The 22,379-nt window shown below is 48.4% G+C and overlaps 1 protein-coding gene across 2 annotated transcripts in view; it reads right to left on the reverse strand.

The window, feature by feature from the left end:
* Window positions 1–22,379, reverse strand: part of LOC137344618 (tyrosine-protein phosphatase non-receptor type 22-like) — a 93,883-nt gene extending 71,504 nt beyond the window's left edge. Inside the window, exons 1-5 of one of the 2 annotated variants that reach the window (XM_068007731.1) lie at window positions 22,120–22,379; window positions 9,510–9,618; window positions 6,160–6,236; window positions 3,187–3,282; window positions 93–131 (exon numbers count right to left, since the gene is read on the reverse strand). In XM_068007731.1, the coding sequence (XP_067863832.1) occupies window positions 93–131; window positions 3,187–3,282; window positions 6,160–6,236; window positions 9,510–9,618; window positions 22,120–22,209 (411 nt within the window). In that variant the 5' untranslated portion in view covers window positions 22,210–22,379. The remainder of the gene's footprint in view (window positions 1–92; window positions 132–3,186; window positions 3,283–6,159; window positions 6,237–9,509; window positions 9,619–22,119) is intronic. The other variant, XM_068007732.1, reaches the window with a different exon arrangement.

Raw genomic sequence — 22,379 nt, forward strand, 5'->3', positions numbered from 1 at the left:
CATAACTTCCTTGAATAATAATCATTTTATTTTTTGAATTGTTCAGAAGACAAAAAGAGTAGACATTGGGGGAGTGGGAAAAGACAACTTACCCGTCCCATCTCAAACTCACGACAGGCCATGACTACCACCTGAGGGAAAAACAAACATCTCAGGGAGACAGTTTCTAACCTCCAGACATGCAATAGCTGCCGACAACAACTACATAAAGAAAGTTCTTGCATTTATATAACGTCTTTGAAAGGATATAATGGTCTAAAGTGCTTCATGAGAGGAGGACACGGGGCACTGGGGAGTAACATTTTGGGGAGTGATCGAAGCAGTGGTTTTGAGAATTCTTCTGAACTTGGGGAGAAATGGGACAAGGGAAAGGGGTGTTTGGGAAGAGCACTGTTACTAAATATAGGATCATAGTGGTGGAGCAGAGGGCAAGGTGAGAGAGGGGGGAATGTGCATTGCATTGAAGTCAGAAGAGCAGAGGGTGTGAAGTGGGAGGGAGGGAAGGAGGGAGGGAGGAAGGAGGGAGGGAGGGAGGGAAGGAGGGAGGGAGGGAAGGAGGGAGGGAGGGAAGGAGGGAGGGAAGGAGGGAGGGAGGGAGGGAGGGAAGGAAGGAAGGAGAGGATTTGAAAGTGTGGATGAGGATTTTGAAAATGATGCACTGGGAGCTGGGCAGCCAATGGAGGTTAGTGAGAATTGGGCGATAGGTGTGTGGGATTTAGTAATGGGCGAGTACACAAGAGGCAAAGTTCTCAATGGGTTAGAGATCAAGGGAAGTGATGGAGAAATCAAATCTGGAGATAACCAAGATATGGATAAGGGCTCTAGTGGCACTGGGAATAAGGCAGGACCGCAGGAAGAGAGTGTTATGGAGATAGAAGTAGGTGGTCTTGGTGGTGGACTGGAAGCTTGTTTTGATGCTAAGCTCAGAGTTGAACAGGATACAGGGGTCCCGCACTAGTGGCTTCTGCCTGAGCAAGGTTCAAGATAAGTTTACATTTTTAAAATCTAAACAAGTGATTATCACTCCAAAGAATAAAATTCCAGGCAGTGGAAACAGATCCACCAGAGTGAAGTGAGCATGTGGAGCCCATGAGATTGGGGACTAAGGTGCAAAACTTCTGACGGGAACAGAGGTGGATCAGCCATGATCTAATCGAATGGCGGAACAGTCTCGAGGGACTCAACCGCAATGCTGTTGGAACATGGCAGCCATGGCGTTGAGGGTGGTGCCAGAGAATGAAAGTTGGGTGCCATTGGCGTCCATACAGAAGCCGATCCCATGTTATCGATGGAGTCACCGAGGGGACAATGGAGAAATGGGATAGGGTATGCCAGAGGTAACTGTGTGGGCACTGGGGGGGGGGGAAGCTATTGGAGGCAATGTATTCGTGTTGTTGGGACAGATAGGAATGGAAGTGTAATTGGGCATTGCCACACAAGCGGACTGTGTGAGTGGGGCAGTGGATGGGGATGGAATGATTGACCATATAGGAAGCTCCAAAAAAATTGAGGAAAGCGAGGAGGAATCATGTGATGTGGATGCAGTCACACAGAGTATCACTGCTTACTTTGAAGGGCAAGAGCAAACGGCAGGTTTCCTTCCCTAAAGGACTTTAGGGAACCAGTTGGGTTTTTTACGATAATCCGACAGTTTCATGGTCACTTTTACTGACACCAGCTTTTTATTTCCAGATTTTTTTAAAGTTAATTCAAATTCTCACACTGCCCTGGTGGGATTTGAACTCACATTCTCTGGATTATTAGTCCAGGCCTGGATTGCTAATCCAGTAACATAACCACCACACTACCATGAGTTGGCAAAGGTCTTAAATGATAAGCTGTATTTATAAGCTTTATTTAAAATTTCAAATCCAATAGCACAGAATGTGGAAGCTGCACGAACTCAGGAGCAGAGGAGCTGTCGGCAGCTGCTACCTCTTAAAAGGGTAACGGCTATTTTGGCAGGAAGCTTTTCTGGCAGGTTTAGTTCCTGAACGTTCTGCATCTTTACTGTACTTTTAATGAAAACAATTCCATTTGCAGTTCCGTACGTGACAACATCAAAAGCAGATCATTCTGTCCATTTAATAACCAGCAAACTGTGTTACAAAATGTACCAGATAAGCTTGCCCCTTTCATTGCCTGCTTGCTCAGTTTCAGGAGACCGTGTAGTGACTTGTCCCCCATTTTATTTTTTTACACAAATTGACCAATTCAACAACACGGCAGCTCGAGATTCTGCCCTCAGGACCAATTCTCGACTGTGTGCCTGGTCAGAGAGCCCAAGATCAGGCTCGTCCTGCAAGACTTCCAGAAACACGGCGATGGACGTGATCACACAGCAGCACAATTCCTTCATTTTCAGTTCTTAACCACAGCCCTAGCTCACAAAATATCGTTCTAGGAAGCAATGACAATATGATAAAAAGAACCCACAGGCATCAGATAAAGGCCCAGCAATATTATGCAATTTGCATAGATTCCTGGCTTTGTGACCTGTTCAAGGACCTCAGAGAGGTGAAGGGCTGGGGAACCCTCACTCACACTCTGTCCTGCAGGAGTGTGACGGTTATGTTAGAATCATAGAATCATCCACCACAGGAGGCCACTCGGCCCATCGAGCCTGTGCCGGCTCTTTGAAAGAGCTATCCAATTAGTCCCACTCCCCCCTGCTCTTTCCCCACACCACTGCAAATTTTTCCTTTGGACTGTTACTGGACTAATATTCCAGAGGCCTGAACTAATAATCCAGAGAACGTGAGTTCAAATCCCGGAATGGGAGTTTGAGGATTTGAATTCAGTTGAAAAAAAAAATTGGAAATAAAAAGCTGGTCTCAGTAAAAGTGACGTGAAGCATCGGATTGTGGTAAAAACCCAACTGGTTCACTAACATCCCTTAGGGAAGGAAACCTGCCGTCCTCACCCGGTCTGGGCCTATATGTGACTCCAGTCCCCACACCAAAATGATTGACTCTTAACTGCCCTCTGAAGTGGTCCAGTGAGTCACTCAGTTGTATCAAATGGGCGACTCGGGACGGACAATAAATGCCAGAGAATTCATAATAAAAAAGAAATACTCAATATGGAGAATTACAAAATTGTTTAGTCAGAATATTTTGCTTTAAGTCCACATGTTCCAGGAAAGCGTGGCTTTCAAATCTTAGATTGAACAAGTAAAAAACTTACTAGGACATTATACTCCCAAAGCATCCTCCAGAAATCAGTCACTGTATGGGGTAAGGGACCCTGTGTTGCAATGTATGCTTGTGGCCCATACACACCCTTGGAGAGAAAATCATTTATAAACGTCAGCCATTGTAAATTGACTATTGCAAAAATACGCTCGACCAAATAAGCTTTAAATCACAGGATATAATATCAAAACAAAGCACATTTTTTTTGCTGGATTCGTAGTTTAAGATGAAACGATCTATTTTCAGGCTGTTACAGTTCTAAAGCAGTGAGATCAGTGTTACCGTGGCTCAGTGGGTGGGGCTCTCTCCTCTCAGTCCGAAGGTTGTGAGTTTCAGACCCTTTCCAGGACTTGAGCAGGTAATCGAGGGGGGAGTCTGCACTGGACAGGGTCCCCAATGTGGCGCTGAGGGAGTTCTGCCCGATCAGATATGACAGCTTCCACACAATGTGTTAAACCAAGGCCCCCTGAACACTATCAATCTCTCCTTTAAATATTACCTCCTGTTGTTCTACCTCTTTGTCTGTTAACTGCTTTTCTCCAGTTCACTTTCCTGAGTTCAATCCTTATTCCCTCATGGTTGGCTTTTTTTCCGGTCTATTACTTTGGTCTTGGTACTGTCTATACTTCTCTCAATCATTAACTATGGGCATGATTTTAAATGGGCAAAAGAGGTGGGTTTGGGGGTAAGGGGAGGGGGGGGGGGGGGGGGGGGGGGAGGGAGAGGGGGCAGTAAAAATGATAAAAATCTAAAACCCGCCCCCAGCCCACCCACTTCCGGTTTTAACGGAGGTGGGGCAAGGGGCGGGCGACCAACCCACTCTCAGGAGGCGGGTCAGTCAGTCAGTAAAAAGCTTTCAAGGAGGCTGCGGGCTTCCATTTTTACAGATTTTTTTGTTTTTAACCCTTGGGGGCCGGGATTCCTGGGCCTGCTGCTTCGCGCCACGCGAGAGGAGGCGAAAAGGCCCGGAACTGACATCTCCCGCAGGAAACGTACAAAAAAAAACCGTCCTTACATCAAAATCGTAAGGAAGTCCGGGAAACCCGTATTTCCGGGTTTCCTGTCAGGAATTCCATCCCCCCCCCCCCCCCTTCCCGGCACCCCGATAAAATCATGCCCCATAAACCTCACCATACTGTGATCACTATTCCCTAGATGTTCTTAATTCTCTTATCTGCTCCAGTTCATTTTCCATTACTAGGTCCAGCAGAACTTCCTCCCTTGTTGGGCTTCTTACATATTGGGCCAAAGCGGAATTTTGTACACACTGTAAAAACTCCACCCCTTCCCCCCCTTTCAATCCCTCTCCCTGCCTGTTTATCTGAGGGTAGTTGAAATACCCCATGAATAAGATTCTGTGGTTTTTTTTAAACTCATTTCATATCTTTGCCCCCATATTGCTCCCTCCACTTCCTTTCCACTATTTGGTGGTCTGCTTTATACCCCGTCCGAGAGCAGGAGAAGAGCCCAAGAGGTGAGCGCAGTGTCAAAGGAGAGCCCGAGAGGTGAGCGCAGGGGTCACAGTCTCAGGATACGGGGTAGGGCATTTAGAACAGAGGTGAGGAGAAATTTCTTCACTCAGAGGGTGGTGAACCTGTGGAATTCTCTACCACAGAAGGCAGTGGAGGCCAAGTCTTTAGATGGATTCAAGAAGGAGATCGATATATTTCTTAATGCTAAAGGGATCAAGGGATATGGGGAAAAAGCAGGAACATGGTACTGAGTTAGACGATCAGCCATGATCATTTTGAATGGCGGAGCAGGCCCGAAGGGCCGAATGGCCTACTCTTGTCCCTATTTTCTATGTTTCTATGTTTACTAGTGTGACTGATCCCTTCCTATCTTTTATCTCAATCCAACAAGACAACCACCTCCCCTTGACATTCAACGGCACTACCATCGCCGAATCCCCCACCATCAACATCCTGAGGGTTACCATTGACCAGAAACTTAACTGGACCAGCCATATAAATACTGTGGCTACAAGAGCAGGTCAGAGGCTGGGTATTCTGTGGCGAGTGACTCACCTCCTGACTCCCCAAAGCCTTTCCACCATCTACAAGGCACAAGTCAGGAGTGTGATGGAATACTCTCCACTTGCCTGGATGAGTGCAGCTCCAACAACACTCAAGAAGCTCGTCACCATCCAGGACAAAGCAGCCCGCTTGATTGGCACCCCATCCACCACCCTAAACATTCACTCCATTCACCACCGGCGCACCGTGGCTGCAGTGTGTACCATCCACAGGATGCACTGCAGCAACTCACCAAGGCTTCTTTGACAGCACCTCCCAAACCCGCGACCTCTACCACCTAGAAGGACAAGAACAGCAGGTACATGGGAACAACACCACCTGCACGTTCCCCTCCAAGTCACACACCATCCCGACTTGGAAATATATCGCCGTTCCTTCATCGCCGCTGGGTCAAAATCCTGGAACTCCCTCCCTAACAGCACTGTGGGAGAACCTTCACCACATGGACTGCAGCTGTTCAAGAAGGCGGCTCACCACCACCTTCTCAAGGGCAATTAGGGATGGGCAATAAATTCTGGCCTCGCCAGCGATGCCCACATCCCATGAACGAATTAAAAAAAAATGGATTCTGTCTGTTAGTTATTCTTGCTCCGGCTGTTATGTATTTTATGATTAACACGACTACCGCACCACTCCCTTCTCCCTTCCCTTTTATTAATAAATACTTTAAAGTCTGCAATATTTAACTGCCAGTCCTGCCCTGTCCGCAGCCATGATTCCGTTATCCCGATTCCATCCGTTTCCTCACATTTGATCATTGCCTCCAATTCGCCTGTTTCGTTGCTGATGCTCTGTTACCTTCATCAGTCAGTGACTCACAACTTTCACCTCCGCCGCTCAATCCACAGCGGCGATGGTTTGATTGAAAATTGTTTTGACTGAAATACATAGGCCATTTTTGGCAAAGTTTCCATTTAGAAAGTGCATACCTTGATGAAACTGGCGTTGATATAATCAGAATCACTGTCGGAAATGATCAGTGACAGGTGCACTCGGCTGTGATCAACTGAAAAAACAGAATGCAAATTACACACCCGTGCAACACACTTTTTCCATTTCCTTGTTCTGCCCATCTAGCTAAGAGGAGTTTAGCTGATTATTTAAACTCAGGGCCACTGTGGTTTCCACCATCTTAGCAATTTTATAAACTTAAAGTCAACGAAGCAGTGACTACATGTTCGTTGTCACTTGAAGTAGATTATCCAACAAACAAAGGCCTTTTAAAAAGGGGCAGGGTCATCCTCTGGAGAGGGCTTTGGAGGTGGATATGATGCCAGAACAGGCAGCTGACGATAGGTCCCCATTTGAAGTCTGTGAGCAGGCTGTGATCGGCCCGATTCTCTGCTGCTCCACAATCTGCTCCCAGGCCTCTTTAATGCACTGTTAGCCGTCATCGAAACAGGAATTGCCAGACGAGGAAAGGTCCATCTAGTTGATCTTCTACCATCCTGGTAGTCGCATGACACAAAGACAATGGAGTTGTTGACTAATCATATCAATCAATCTCTGTATCGATTAGTCTCCAACAGACCCAGACATGAGGCGAGGAAAACCCCCAGTGATGGAGAGCTTTGGGAACCATAGGTCCAAAGTCACCTGTTCCTCCCGAGCCTGTTACACTCATCACACCTCATGTCTCAAATTACTCATATGCTGGATCCCAAAATATTATTTTCTGAACGAAATCGATCTAATTTGCATTTGAATGAACCAATACTAACTGTCTCCCTCTCCCCAGGGAGCCTGTTCCATAGATTGACCACTCCCTCACTCAAATATTGTTTCTGTAGATTAGTTTTGGATTTCCCCCCTTCAAACGCAGGCCGTGTCCTCTGGTTCGGGACAAGGTGAAACAGCTCGTCATGTTCTACGTTGTCGAGTCCCTTTAGAATCATGAAAGCAGCAATTATATCAACCTCTCAACCTTCTCTTTTCCGGTGAGAACAAGCCCAATTTACACAATCCAATTCCTCAATCATTCTGGTTGTGCTCTTCTGCATCCTTTCAAAGCTGCAATATCCTTTTTTGTGCTGTGGCGACCAGAACTGTACACAGTATTCTAAGTGCGGTCGCACCAATGATTTATAAAGTCAATCGTTTGAGGGGGATAGGCCTTTAACCGCAGATATATGTTGACAGATGTGTTATTCTGTCAGACTCTTTAGCCACATGATATAGTGCCGGTTGAGAGCGACTTTAGAACCTAATAAAAGCAAAGATCATCACAGAAATGGAGCTAACAAGCACCAGGAACCAAAATTCATGAGTTCGAAAAAATATCCAACAGATTCAACTCAAATTCAGAAAAGTTCGCATCATTTTTTTTGTGCGTGTTTCAGCCACGTGTGATCCAGCACATAACTCGAGGAATCAAGGAGCTAGCAGCATCTTATACAATTGAAGCAGTGCTTCTAGGATTGGTTCAGCTACTCAGAGTTCATTTTAAACTGGCAAGGTTTCATTTGCAGTTTTCAAACTGGGGTCCCAGATGTAAGAGAATCCATGAGGGCATCCCAGGAGGGCCACAGAATCATCAGATTTATATCGCCCTGTCACCACCAATCCATGTTTTTATTTATTTAGCATTTTACTCCTGCTGATGTAGAGATATAAAAAAAGCACATCCTCGGCAGCCGATAGCTCTGTTATTTATGGGCAGCTGGCACTTTCCTTCAGATGTCAGGACGGGGGAACCCAGAAATTGGCCGATATTTACAGGGGGGCCCCACGGGAGTGTGTTAATACTTGCAGGGGGGGCCCCCTGGGAGTGTGTTAATATTCACAGGGGGCCCCCCCGGTTGTGTGTTAATATTCACAGGGGGCCCCCCCGGTTGTGTGTTAATATTCACAGGGGGCTCCCCCCCCCCTGGGAGTAAAATCATAGATTCATAGAAATTTACGGCACAGGAGGAGGCCATTCGGCCCATCGTGTCTACGCCAGCTGAAAAAGGGCTATCCAGTCTAACCTCGCTTTCCAGCACTTGGTCCGTAGCCTTGTAGGTTACGGAACTTCAAGTGCATTTCCAGGTACTTTTTAAATGCAACGAGGTTTTCTGCCTCCACCACCCTTTCAGGCAGTGAGTTCCAGAGCCCCACCACCCAATAGTGGGACGCTCTTTGCAGGGGGCGGGGGGGGGGGGGCCTCCCGGGACTGGGCCGCTCTGTACGGGGGGGGGGGGGGGCCTCCCGGGACTGGGCCGCTCTTCGCCGGGGGGGGGGGGGCTCCCGGGACTGGGCCGCTCTTCGCCGGGGGGGGGGGGCTCCCGGGACTGGGCTGCTCTTCGCCGGGGGGGGGGCTCCCGGGACTGGGCCGCTCTTCGCCGGGGGGGGGGCTCCCGGGACTGGGCCGCTCTTCGCCGGGGGGGGGGCCCTCCCGGGACTGGGCCGCTCTTCGCCGGGGGGGGGGGGGGGGGGGGGAGCTCCTGGGACTGGGCCGCTCTTCGCCGGTGGGGGGGGCTCCCGGGACTGGGCTGCTCTTCGCCGGGGGGGGGGCTCCCGGGACTGGGCCGCTCTTCGCCGGGGGGGGGGCCCTCCCGGGACTGGGCCGCTCTTCGCCGGGGGGGGGGGGGGGGGGGGGAGCTCCTGGGACTGGGCCGCTCTTCGCCGGGGGGGGGGCTCCCGAGACTGGGCCGCTCTTCGCCGGGGGGGGGGCTCCCGGGAAGATCTGTTTGAAAACCAGTGACTTTAATATACATAACCGATACATTTCTCCTTGACCTTTATACAAATGGCCTGTGACATTGAAATGTTGACATCACACTGTGTTGACCTGCTGAGAGGGCAAACAACTGAATCTATGGTGAAAGTATCTGGTGACCTCCAGTGTGCTGTCAAGCAGCCTTTCATATATTTCAGTGGAAACAATAAATCCGTCAACATTTTAAGGAAGATATTTCAATCGGTGATATCATGCCCAGGATAAAGTACCAGTAACAAAACATCACTAAGCCCTTAAACTTTCAGCAATTCCTAGTTCTAATTGAAGCTGGCACAAAACAAATTAGGAATATTTAGCTTCGAGTTTAGGTAGAAATGGCTTCATATTTAGATAATCTCGTGTTGCGAGATGTTCAATTATATCCTTCAAATCCAGTGAATTAACAGCTCGCAGCAGTCTCGGTATCTGTAAAATCTACACAAGGCCTTTGGTAATGATGCCAAGACAGAGAAAAATGAACAGAAGTTAAAAACCGCAAAGTTGTCTGGAATCCAGCAGCAGCTGGGAGACAGTGGCCGAGGAAAATGATCGGGAGATTTGGATCAGAAAGTCTTGACTTACACGGTACAATGTCTTTGTAACGGTTCTTCCTGACGTTCTCCTGCTTCTCTGCGTAACCCGATGGGTAGATTTTCTCATTCTTGTTTTTGGTTGATTGCCTCCTCAATCTCTGCAGGGGGTTGGGAACAGCACAAAGTCACATTTACCAACTGTTGCAGTATAAATTTGCAACAACAAGCCTTCTTTCTGACAATGACATCCCTTAGAACCAGCCGTTCTAGTTTACAAAACTCTCTCTCAGCCACAAGGAGCCCCCACGGACAAGTCTTTCAGACAGCAGCGTGTTACAGGACAATTGAGGACTCGTGTGAATCTCCTACTCTACTGGCAGAATCCTGGTATGTTACAGCATGGAAACAGGCCATTTGGCCCATCTAGTTTGTGGTGATATTTTTCTCCACATGAATCACCCAGTCTAATCCCACTCTCCCCCTCAATCCCCATACCCTTTAATATCCCACCCAGTCTAATCCCACTCTCCTGCTCGCTCCCCATACCCTTTAATATCCCACCCAGTCTAATCCCACTCTCCTGCACGCTCCCCATACCCTTTAATATCCCACCCAGTCTAATCCCACTCTCCTGCTCGCTCCCCATACCCTTTAATATCCCACCCAGTCTAATCCCACTCTCCTGCTCGCTCCCCATACCCTTTAATATCCCACCCAGTCTAATCCCACTCTCCTGCTCGCTCCCCATACCCTTTAATATCCCACCCAGTCTAATCCCACTCTCTTGCTCGCTCCCCATACCCTTTAATATCCCACCCAGTCTAATCCCACTCTCCTGCTCGCTCCCCATACCCTTTAATATCCCACCCAGTCTAATCCCACTCTCCCCCTCACTCCCCATACCCTTTAATATCCCACCCAGTCTAATCCCACTCTCCCCCTCACTCCCCATACCCTTTAATATCTCACCCAGTCTAATCCCACTCTCCTACTCACTCCCCATACCCTTTAATATCCCACCCAGTCTAATCCCACTCTCCCCCTCACTCCCCATACCCTTTAATATCCCACCCAGTCTAATCCCACTCTCCCCCTCACTCCCCATACCCTTTAATATCCCACCCAGTCTAATCCCACTCTCCCCCTCACTCCCCATACCCTTTAATATCCCACCCAGTCTAATCCCCTCTCCCCCTCACTCCCCATACCCTTTAATATCCCACCCAGTCTAATCCCACTCTCCCCCTCACTCCCCATACCCTTTAATATCCCACCCAGTCTAATCCCACTCTCCCCCTCACTCCCCATACCCTTTAATATCCCACCCAGTCTAATCCCACTCTCCCCCTCACTCCCCATACCCTTTAATATCCCACCCAGTCTAATCCCCTCTCCCCCTCACTCCCCATACCCTTTAATATCCCACCCAGTCTAATCCCCTCTCCCCCTCACTCCCCATACCCTTTAATATCCCACCCAGTCTAATCCCACTCTCCCCCTCACTCCCCATACCCTTTAATATCCCACTCAGTCTAATCCCCTCTCCCCCTCACTCCCCATACCCTTTAATATCCCACCCAGTCTAATCCCACTCTCCCCCTCACTCCCCATACCCTTTAATATGCCTCTTTTTCAAGCAACTAACTTCCTTTTCAAAGACTGTATAGACTCTGCTTTGATAATGGTTTGTGGTAGAGTTTTCTGCATTCTAACCACTCTCGGTGTAAAGAACTTTTTTCTAACTTTCTCTTTAATTAATTTTGTGAATCTTAAATTTCTGTCCTCTTGTTACCCTTTCACTCACCAGTGGAAACAATTTATCACTTTCTACTTCTTCATAATCTCAAAAGACCTTTATCAGCTCACCCGTAACCTTCTTAATTCTAGTGGAAAAAAGCTCTAATTTTTCAGAGGACAACATAGGCCAGTCAATTTAACCTCAGTGGTGGGGAAACTTTTAGAAATGATAATCCGGGACAGAATTAACAGTCACTTGGATGAGTGTGGATTGATTAGGGAAAGCCAGCACGGATTTGTTAAAGGCAAATCGTGTTTAACTAACCTGATAAGAGTTTTTTGATGAGGTAACAGAGAGGGTGGACGAGGGTGCATATGGACTTTCAAAAGGCCTTTGATAAAGTGCCGCAGGGTAGGCTCATCATCAAGATTGATAGGCCCATGGAATAAAGGGGGCAGTAGCAACATGGTTACAGAATTGGCTAAGTGACAGGAAACAGAGAGTAGTGGTGAATGGTTATTTTTTTGGACTGGAGGGAGGTGTACAGTGGTGTTCCCCAGGGTTCAGTGCTGGGACCACTGCTTTTCTTGATGTATATTAATGACTTGGACTTGGGTGTACAGGCCACAATTTTAAAATCTGCAGATGATACAAAACTTGGAAGTGTAGTGAACAGTGAGGAGGATGGTGATAGACTTTAAAAGGATATAGACAGGCTGGTGGCATGGGTAGACACGTGGCAGATGAAATTTAACGCAGAAAAATGCAAAGTGATACATTTCGGTGGGAAGAACGAGAAGAGGTAATATAAACTAGAGGGTACAACTCTAAAAGGGGTACAGGAACAGAGGGACCTGGGGGTATCTGTGCACAAATCATTGAAGGTGGCAGGGCAGGTTGAGAAAGTGGGCTTTATAAATAAAAGGCATAGAGTACAAAAGCAAGGAAGTCATGATGAACCTTTATAGAACACTGGTTCGGCCACAACTGGAGTATTGTGTCCAGTTCTGGGCACCGCACTTTAGGAAAGATGTGAATGTCTTAGAGAGGGTGCAGAAGAGATTTACTAGAATGATTCCAGGGATGAGGAACTTTAGTTACGTGGATAGACTGGAGAAGCTGGGGTTGTTCTCCTGGCAACAGAGAAGGTTGAAAGGAGATTAAATGGAGGTATTTAAAATCATGAAGGGATAGAGAGAAACTGTTCCCATTGGCGGAAGGGTCAAGAACCAGAGGACATAGATTTAAGGTGATTGACAAAAGAACTAAACGTGACAGGAGGAAAACCTTTTTTTTCAAAAAAGCACAGCGAGTGGTTAGGATCTGGAATGCGCTGCCTGAGGGGGTGGTGGAGGCAGATTCAATCATGGCCTTCAAAAGGGAACTGGATAAGTACTTGAAAGGAAAACAATTGCAGGGCTAAAGGGATAGGGCGGGGAATTGGGACCGGCTGGATTGCTCTTGCATACAGCCGGCGCAGACTCGACAGGCTGAATGGCCTCCTTCTGTGCTGTAACCTTTCTACGATTCTAACAATTGTGTCTGCCCTGCCAACCCAATACCCACCTCCGCTGTGAGAATTAAAGCAAAGCACTTGTTTAATATCTCTGCCGTTCCCTCACTCTCCACTACAAGTTTGCTTCCTTCATCTCTTACAAACTCTACACCTGTCTTAATTTAGCTTAACTTAATTTAGAAGGATATGCTGATAGGGTGAGAGGAAGTAGGGTGGGAGGAGGCTCGTGTGGAGCATAAACACCGGGATAGACCAGGTGGGCCGAATGGCCTGTTTCTGTGCTGTACATTCTATGTAATTATTTTCTTTATACTAATGTTCCTCTAGGGAGCCTTTCTGTTGCCTGTTGTGTTTCTTGGTAGTTTTTGTTCATACTTTCAAGGCTCCCTTTTTGCATCTTTTCTCTATTCTTTATATTTCTCCTGGCTTTCTTTTCTATTGTCTGCCCGACATGTGCTAAATGATTCTTTTTTTAGTTTCAAGTATGATTTAATCTCCTTGTTGATTCATGGAACCCCAACCTTTGATGCACAATTATTTTCCCTTGCTGGAATATACTTGATCTTTCCATCTCCTGTTTAAATATTTCCCATTGCTGATCTTGCACCTTCTTTACTCAAGTCCTTCCACTCCCAACAGTTGGCTACCAGTTCCCTTTCTTTGCCTCTTGAGCAGTGAAGATCCCATTTCCTGCACCGTGTGAGCTAGGAACCCCCTGCCTCCAGTTATTTTCAAATCTCAGCAATTTTACATAGAACTCCCTTCCTAACAGCACTGTGGGAGAACCGTCACCACACGGACTGCAGCGGTTCAAGAAGGCGGCTCACCACCACCTTCTCGAGGGCAATTAGGGATGGGCAATAAATGCCGGCCTCGCCAGCGACGCCCACATCCCGTGAACGAATAAAAAAAAAGCACAGAAACAGGCCATTCGGCCCATCTGGTCTTTGCTAGTGTTTATGCTCCACACGAGCCTCCTCCCATCCTACATCAGCTCAGCCGATCTGCATATTCTTCTATTCCTTTCTCCCTCATGTACTTACCCAGTTTCCCCTTAAAGGCATCTATGCTGTTCACCTCAACTACTCCATGTGGTAGCAAGTTCCACATTCTAACCACTCTCTGGGTAAAGAAGTTTCTCCTGAGTTCCTTATTGGATTTATTAGTGACTCTCTTATATTTATGGCCCCTGGTTCTGGTCTCCCCCACAAGTGGAAACATCTTCTCTACATCTACCCTATCAAACCCTTTCATAATTTTAATGACCTCCATCAGGTCACCCCCCTCAGTCTTCTCTTTTCTAGAGAAAAAAAAAGAGCCCCAGCCTGTTCAGTCTTTTCTGATAGGTATAACCTCTCAGTTCTGGTATCATCCTTGTAAATCTTTTTGCACTTTCTCCAGTGTCTCTATATCCTTTTTGTAATACGGAGACCAGGACTCTGCACTGTGCGCCAAGTGTGGTCTAACCAAGGCTCTATACAAGTTTAACATAATTTCTCTGCTTTACAATTCAATTCCTCTAGAAATGAACCCCAATGCTTGGTTTGCATTTTTTATGGCCACAAATTTTAGTGATTTGTGCACTTTGAACTCAAGAAGGTCCTCCTGGATACCTATCTTACACCTGTGGCTTTCCTGGACAATCGGTTTCCAGAAACTTCCATCCCACGTCAAGCTGAATTGAAGTTCAGATCCATAAATGAAAGGATAGTATCTAACTCACGGTGTCACCCCTATCCTCCTTGATTCGTTTATTATATATGTGTTTATGATATATTTTTCCGCTGGCCCCACAATGTCTGGCCTCTCGCGCATCTCCGATTTCCATCGCTCCACCATTGGCGGCCGTGCCTTCAGCTGCCTGGGCCCTCAGCTCTGGAATTCCCTCTCTATACCTCTCTGCCTCTCTAACTTTCTCTCTCCTCCTTTAAGACGCTCCTTAAAACCTATCCCTTTGACCAAGCTTTTGGTCACCTGTCCTAACATCATCTTATGTGGCTCGGTGTCAAATTTTGTTTGATAATCGCTCCTGTGAAGCACCTTGGGATGTTTTACTATGTTAAAGGCACTATATAAATGCATTTGTTATTTTTATTCACAAGTAACAAAAATTGTAATTAATACGAGTGAAATTAACAAAGAGCTATCAGAGAATGCCATGCCAAAAAAAACTTTAACCTTGACAGGGCATGTGGTAAACTGTTCTGAAAATCTCAAATCACACAACACCATTTAAAGTTGAGAGTGAAAGAAAATATAAAATTTAGGCAACATTTCTTTAGAAAGAGGGTGAGAGAATTGTAGAGCAGGTTACAGGCTACTACGGTGACACCTAAAACCATAGCAGGTTTCAACAAGGGACTGGGTGAATCCCTATTAGGAAACAGGACACAGGGTTAACAGTTCCAGGGTCACAGTGAGCAAACTGTTGGGAGGTTTGGAAGGGCAGGCTAGTTGGGCTAATAGGTTTCCCTGCCCTAAAACATTGGGATGTTACTATGACAAAGTCCAACAGGAAGGGGATAAAAACCCAGAATATTGAAAGTTCGATTCAAATGACTAAAGTTTGGATGGTGTAAATTGAGTTATGTTTCAATGGCCACCCACTCTCCACCATGATCGATTTTCCTGTTCGCAAAGTCAGTGGAAGGGCGGGCGTATAATGGGTGGCTAATTCCATATCGCCCGTTTTCCACTATTGCCCAAACTTAAAATCACCCCCCATTGTGTCTGTGCCGGCTCTTTACAGCAATCCCAAACTAATCCGACCGTCCTTCACCTCCCCATGGCCTTGTATATTCCTCTGCTTCAAGCATTTATCCTGTTTTCCCTAAAAGATGCAATGGTTTCTGCCTCAACCACTCCCCCACCCCGAGTCCAACAACCCTCTGTGTAAATACATTTCTTCTAAACGCTCCCCTCACTCTCTCTTTTAAATTGATGAACCCTCGTCACTGATCACTCACCTCATCACTGCAGGGTTCCATTCGCAACCCCTCAGATAACGAAGCTGTCCGTGCCCGCATGCAGCGGGACCTGGACAACATTCAGGCTTGAGCTGATAAATGGCAAGTAACATTCGCGCCAGACAAGTGCCAGGCAATGACCATCTCCAACAAGAGAGAGTCTAACCACCTCCCATTGACATTCAACGGCATTACCATCGCCGAATCCCCCACCATCAACATCCTGGGGGTCACCATTGACCAGAAACTTAACTGGGCCAGCCATATAAATACTGTGGCTACGAGAGCAGGTCAGAGGCTGGGTATTCTGCGGCGAGTGACTCACCTCCTGACTCCCCAAAGCCTTTCCACCATCTACAAGGCACAAGTCAGGAGTGTGATGGAATACTCTCCATTTGCCTGGATGAGTGCAGCTCCAACAACACTCAAGAAGCTCGACACCATCCAGGACAAAGCAGCCCGCTTGATTGGCACCCCATCCACCACCCTAAACATTCACTCCCTTCACCACCGGCGCACCGTGGCTGCAGTGTGCACCATCCACAGGATGCACTGCAGCAACTCACCAAGGCTTCTTCGACAGCACCTCCCAAACCCGCGACCTCTACTACCTAGAAGGGCAAGAGCAGCAGGCACATGGGAACAACACCACCTGCACGTTCCCCTCCAAGTTGCACACCATCCTGACTTGGAAATATATCGTCATTCCAGGATTTTGACCCAGCGACAATGAAGGAACTCCCTCCCTAACAGCACCGTGGGAGAACGTTCACCACACGGACTGCAGCGGTTCATGAAGGCGGCTCACCACCACCTTCTCAAGGGCAATTAGGGATGGGCAATAAATGCCGGTCTTGCCAGCGACGCCCACATCCCATGAACTAATAAAAAAATGACACCCCAACCACAGGAAATGGTCTTTCCCTATTCACTGTATTGAAACCCTTCACGATTTAAAAAATCTCTTATTAAAAATGTCTTCTTAACTGTCTCTGTTCCAGTGGAAACAGTCCCAGTATCTCAAGTCTTTCTTCATAACAATAGTTTCCCATCTCTGGCATTACCCTGGTGAATCTACGCTGTACGCTCTCTATGGCTTTAATGTCCTTTCTATAATGGGATGTCCAAAACTGCACACAGTCTCTAACTGTGGCCTAACCAATGTTCTGTACAGTTTTATCATTACTTCCTTACTGTTGTACTCTCTGCCCCTATTTATATGTTGTCAGCCTTTTTTATGGCTTTATCTACCTGCACCTGTACTTTCAGAGAATTATGCGTAAGTCTTAATGTTAATTCACACCCTTCAGTGTCTTTCCATTGAGTATGTAACAGTTGAGGGGATGGAAGGGTGCCATTGCTTGCGGAGGTGCAGCGTACTTTATTCTGCAGCAGAAGACGAGGTGGTGAGGGGTCCACACTATAGTAGGGTTTCCACACAGGATGTGTGGTAGACATTACTCGGGCAATCAATTTGTTGGCGTGCCAGGCTGGTCAGCACCCTGTTCTGTGGGGAGCTGCATGCAGTAGAGTTGGTCCAAGAACAAAGCACTCTGCTTTCTGTTTGTTTCAAAAAACGTTTAGCAAACTGCTTGTCCCCTTTGAAAGGTACCTGGGTGGACAAGTGACTGAGCAGAGGCCTTGGACACCCTGAGCTCATTTTTGAAACATTATATTCGCGTCAATGCCATTTCAGTAAAAGTTTTACTCACATTTTTTTTAAAAACTTGTGTTAACTGGGAACTTTACTGACAATCTATTGTGCAAACTGATATTTTTAATAGTTCAATAGTTAAAAACCCATTACAGGGAGGGGTACCAGTTATAGGTTATAATTTGTTTACTTGCCATCCTTTGCAATACCATCACAACAACAACTTGCATTTATATAGCGCCTTTAATGTAATAAAACGTCCCAAGGTGCTTCACAGGAGCGATTATCAAACAAAATTTGACACTGAGCCACATAAGGAGATATTAGGACAGGTGACCAAAAGCTTGGTCAAAGAGGTAGGTTTTAAGGAGCGTCTTAAAGGAGGGGAGAGGCGTAGAGAGGTTTAGGGAGGTTAATTCCAGAGATTAGGGCCTAGGCAGCTGAAGGCAATGGTGGAGCAATGAAAATAAGGGAAGTGCAAGAGGCCAGAATTGGAGAAGTGCAGAGATCTCGGAGGGTTGTAGGGCTGGAGGAGGTTACAGAGATAGGGAGGGGGCGAGGCCATGGAGGGATTTGAAAACAAGGATGAGATTTTCAAAATCGAGGCATTGCCGGACCGGGAGCCAATGTCGGTCAGCGAGCACAGGGGGTGATGGATGAACGGGATTTGGTGCGAGTTAGGATACGGGCAGCAGAGTTTGGATGAGCTCAAGTTTACGGAAGGTGGAAGATGGGAGGCCGGCCAGGAGAGCATTGGAATTGTCGAGTCTACAGGTGACAGAGGCATGGATGAGGGTTTTAGCAGCAGATGGGCTGAGGCAGGGGCAGAGACGGGGGCAGCTCTCCAAAGAACAATCGCAACGCGTACAAATGGGAATCTACACTTAAAATAAAATTCAAAGAGTTACACATACAAAGAAATATATAGAAGTTACAAAACAGAAACAAGCCATTCGGCCCAACAAGTCCATGCCAGCGTTTATCTTCCTTGCGAGCACATTGATCCAGTCACTTTTACCTACACTGTTCCCAAGTCCTTGCAACCCCTTCTCCTTCATCCACCTAGCCAATCGAATCTTGAATGTTAGGAACATAGGAACAGGAGTAGGCCATTCAGCCCCTCAAGCTTGCTGCACATTCAGTTAGATCATGGCTGATCTGTCCCTGAAACCTATTTTCCGACCTTGGACCCATATCCCTTACCCCACAAAAATCTGTTGATCTCAGTCTTGAAACTTCAATTGACCCCCAGCATCCACAGCCTTTGGGTGAGAGGGTCAGATTTCTGTGCTCCAGATGGGCTCTGACCAAGACTCTGTACAACTGAAGCATCACTTCCTCCCCCTTTTGTATTCCAGCCCCCCTTGAGATAAAGACCAACATTCCACTGGCCTTTTTGATCGCTTTTTGTACCCATCCGCTCACTTTTAGTGATTTGTGTCCACGGATACCTAAACCTCTTTGCTCCTCCGCAGCTTCTAATCTCTAATATTCTGATTTGTCTTTCTGGGATCCAAAGTGGGTGACCTCGCACATCCCCTCGTTGGACTCCATCTGCTACAGTTCTTGCCCACTCGCTCAGTCTGTCTGAGTCCCTTTGTAACTTCCTGCTCCCAGATTCTCTACGTAACTAATGCCCTCATCCCTGGAACCATTCTAGTAAATCTCCACTGCACCCTCTCTAAGGCCTCGACATCCCTGCTGGAAATGCACAGATTAGACAACATCTGTAAAATAAATAATGCGATGGGACTCAAGTTATGTCCCACTTGTAGTAGGCAATTTTAGCGGGAGCAAAGTCAGGTTTTACTTTTTGACACGAAACACCACTAGAGAAGCTGGGATTGTTCTCCTTCGAGCACTGAAGGTTAAGGGGAGATTTAATCGAGGTGTTCAAAATCATGAGCGGTTTTGATAGGGTAAATAAGGAGAAACTGTTTCCAGTGGCAGGAGGGTCGGTGACCAGAGGACACAGATTTAAGGTAATTGGTAAAAGAACCAGAGGGGAGATGAGGAGAATTTTAAAAAAAAAACGCAGCGAGTTGTTATGATCTGGAATGCGCTGCCTGAAAGGGCGGTGGAAGCAGAATCAATAATAACTTTCAAAAAGGGAATTGGATCAATACTTGTAGGGAAAATATTTACAGGGCCACGGGGGAAGAGCGGGGGAACAGAACTAATTGGATAGCTCTTTCAAAAGGGTCAGCACAGGCACAATGGGCCAAATGGCCTCCTTCGGTGCTGTAAGATTCTATGATTTTATGACCATCGGCTACACAGGATATATATAAATACACACATGCATGTAACAGAGTGCTTTGCGGGAGGGTGTGAAGTATATTTTTGCGAAGCTGCATTTTCAACATTCTCAGCCTGATAGGTTATCCATCTAGTTTTACTGTTGAAGTTTAGCTGGCCTAGAAGTCCGTGTTGCACAAGTCAGATAACAGTCCTCCCTCATACTGTACAGCAGCCTGTGTGGATCAGCGTTCTGCTACCACGTTTACCAACAATACACCAGCGTGTTTCGAAAACATCTTCAAATCTCTTAAGGATGGTCACTTTATAACTTTAACTGATTTGTGAGCACTTGAGAAAAACAAAATTACATTCTGACAAAAATCCCGACAAAAAGCGGTTGGAATAATTTTGGTCAGAATTTAACATAAGTTTATTTTACAGAAAAGGGCAATTTTGAAGGTTAAATCCAGAGCAGGGGTTTTCATACCTTTCTTTGTAGAGAATCCCCCGAAAAAACCTGCAAATACTGGCACGCTCCTGGGGGCCCCTTACAAATACTGGCACGCTCCCGGGGGCCCCTTACAAATACTGGCACGCTCCCGGGGGCCCCTTACAAATACTGGCACGCTCCCGGGGGCCCCTTACAAATACTGGCACGCTCCCGGGGGCCCCTTACAAATACTGGCACGCTCCCGGGGGCCCCTTACAAATACTGGCACGCTCCCGGGGGCCCCTTACAAATACTGGCACGCTCCCGGGGGCCCCTTATAAATACTGGCACGCTCCCGGGGGCCCCTTACAAATACTGGCACGCTCCCGGGGGCCCCTTACAAATTTTGAGACTCCCTCAGACACTCTTCCCCCCCCCCACAAAAACTGACGGGCTTCCACAGTTCAAACTCCTACAAGACAGTGTTAACAACCATAAGGAGCACAACATTATTGAGGGCAAACTTTTTTTGTTGTAGTTAATCTTGTTACTGAGCCAATCCTTACAGACAAAAAAAAAAGAGAAATCAGAGGGAGCGAAATTTGATGACTCAGATCCCCTCGAGGTTCCGGGACCCCCCGGTCCAGATCTCTCACTAGAGCGAGATCCAATGTCCCCCCCACCCCACCTGTTCATCCCCCACTTTTTTTTAGGCAGAGAGTTGTAATGATCTGGAATGCGCTGCCTTAAAGGGCAGTGGAAGCAAATTCAATAATAACTTTCAAAAAGTGTAATTGGATAAATACTTGAAGGGGAAAAACTTGCAGGGCAATGGGGGAAGAGGGGGGAAGAGCGGGGAAGTGGAGGGGGGGAAGAGCGGGGAAGTGGAGGGGAAGAGCGGGGAAGTGGGGGGGGGGGGAAGAGCGGGGAAGTGGGGGGGGGGGAAGAGCGGGGAAGTGGGGGGGGGGGGGAAGAGCGGGGAAGTGGGGGGGGGGGGGGAAGAGCGGGGAAGTGGGGGGGGGGGGAAGAGCGGGGAAGTGGGGGGGGGGGAAGAGCGGGGAAGTGGGGGGGGGGGAAGAGCGGGGAAGTGGGGGGGGGGGGGGAAGAGCGGGGAAGTGGGGGGGGGGGGGAAGAGCGGGGAAGTGGGGGGGGGGAAGTGGGGGGGGGGGGGAAGAGCGGGGAAGTGGGGGGGGGGAAGAGCGGGGAAGTGGGGGGGAAGAGCGGGGGGGGGGGGGAAGAGCGGGGAAGTGGAGGGGAAGAGCGGGGAAGTGGAGGGGAAGAGCGGGGAAGTGGAGGGGAAGAGCGGGGAAGTGGAGGGGAAGAGCGGGGAAGTGGAGGGGAAGAGCGGGGAAGTGGAGGGGAAGAGCGGGGAAGTGGAGGGGAAGAGCGGGGAAGTGGAGGGGAAGAGCGGGGAAGTGGAGGGGAAGAGCGGGGAAGTGGAGGGGAAGAGCGGGGAAGTGGAGGAAGAGCGGGGAAGTGGAGGAAGAGCGGGGAAGTGGAGGGGGGGGAAGAGCGGGGAAGTGGAGCGGGGAAGTGGAGGGGGGGGGAAGAGCGGGGAAGTGGAGGGGGGGGGGAAGAGCGTGGAAGTGGAGGGGGGGGGAAGAGCGGGGAAGTGGAGGGGGGGGGAAGAGCGGGGAAGTGGAGGGGGGGGGGGAAGAGCGGGGAAGTGGAGGGGAAGAGCGGGGAAGTGGAGGGGAAGAGCGGGGAAGTGGAGGGGAAGAGCGGGGAAGTGGAGGGGAAGAGCGGGGAAGTGGAGGGGAAGAGCGGGGAAGTGGAGGGGAAGAGCGGGGAAGTGGAGGGGAAGAGCGGGGAAGTGGAGGGGAAGAGCGGGGAAGTGGAGGGGAAGAGCGGGGAAGTAGAGGGGAAGAGCGGGGAAGTGGAGGGGGGGGGGGAAGAGCGGGGAAGTGGAGGGGGGGGGGGAAGAGCGGGGAAGTGGAGGGGGGGGGAAGAGCGGGGAAGTGGAGGGGGGGGGAAGAGCGGGGAAGTGGAGGGGGGCGGGGAAGAAGGTCTAATTGGATAGCTCTTTTAAAGAGACGATGGACCGAATGGCCTTCTGTGCTGCATTATTTTGTAAGTAAACTTCTACCCATCAGCTTCCTCCCAGACTCACTCACCAAGAATTCCCCGGAGATGTTCTCCCCTGGGCTGGATTTCCTGTCCTCTAACTGTTTGAGGAATCTCAGGAGGACGGTGCGCTGCTCCATGCCGAGAGTTGCGGAGCCGCTGGCGCATCTCCCCGGCCGCCGCGGGACATGACAGACGCTCCGCTCTCGACCGGCCGGAGGGCAGGACTCCGGGCGCTCAATCTCTGCGGTTTAATGAACGCATGAAACGTCTTGAAGGAAAATCATCAGCTGTGGTCAGAGAGGGGAAA

This window comes from Heptranchias perlo, chromosome 27 (genome assembly GCF_035084215.1).
Source record: "Heptranchias perlo isolate sHepPer1 chromosome 27, sHepPer1.hap1, whole genome shotgun sequence".
Classification (NCBI taxonomy): domain Eukaryota; kingdom Metazoa; phylum Chordata; class Chondrichthyes; order Hexanchiformes; family Hexanchidae; genus Heptranchias; species Heptranchias perlo.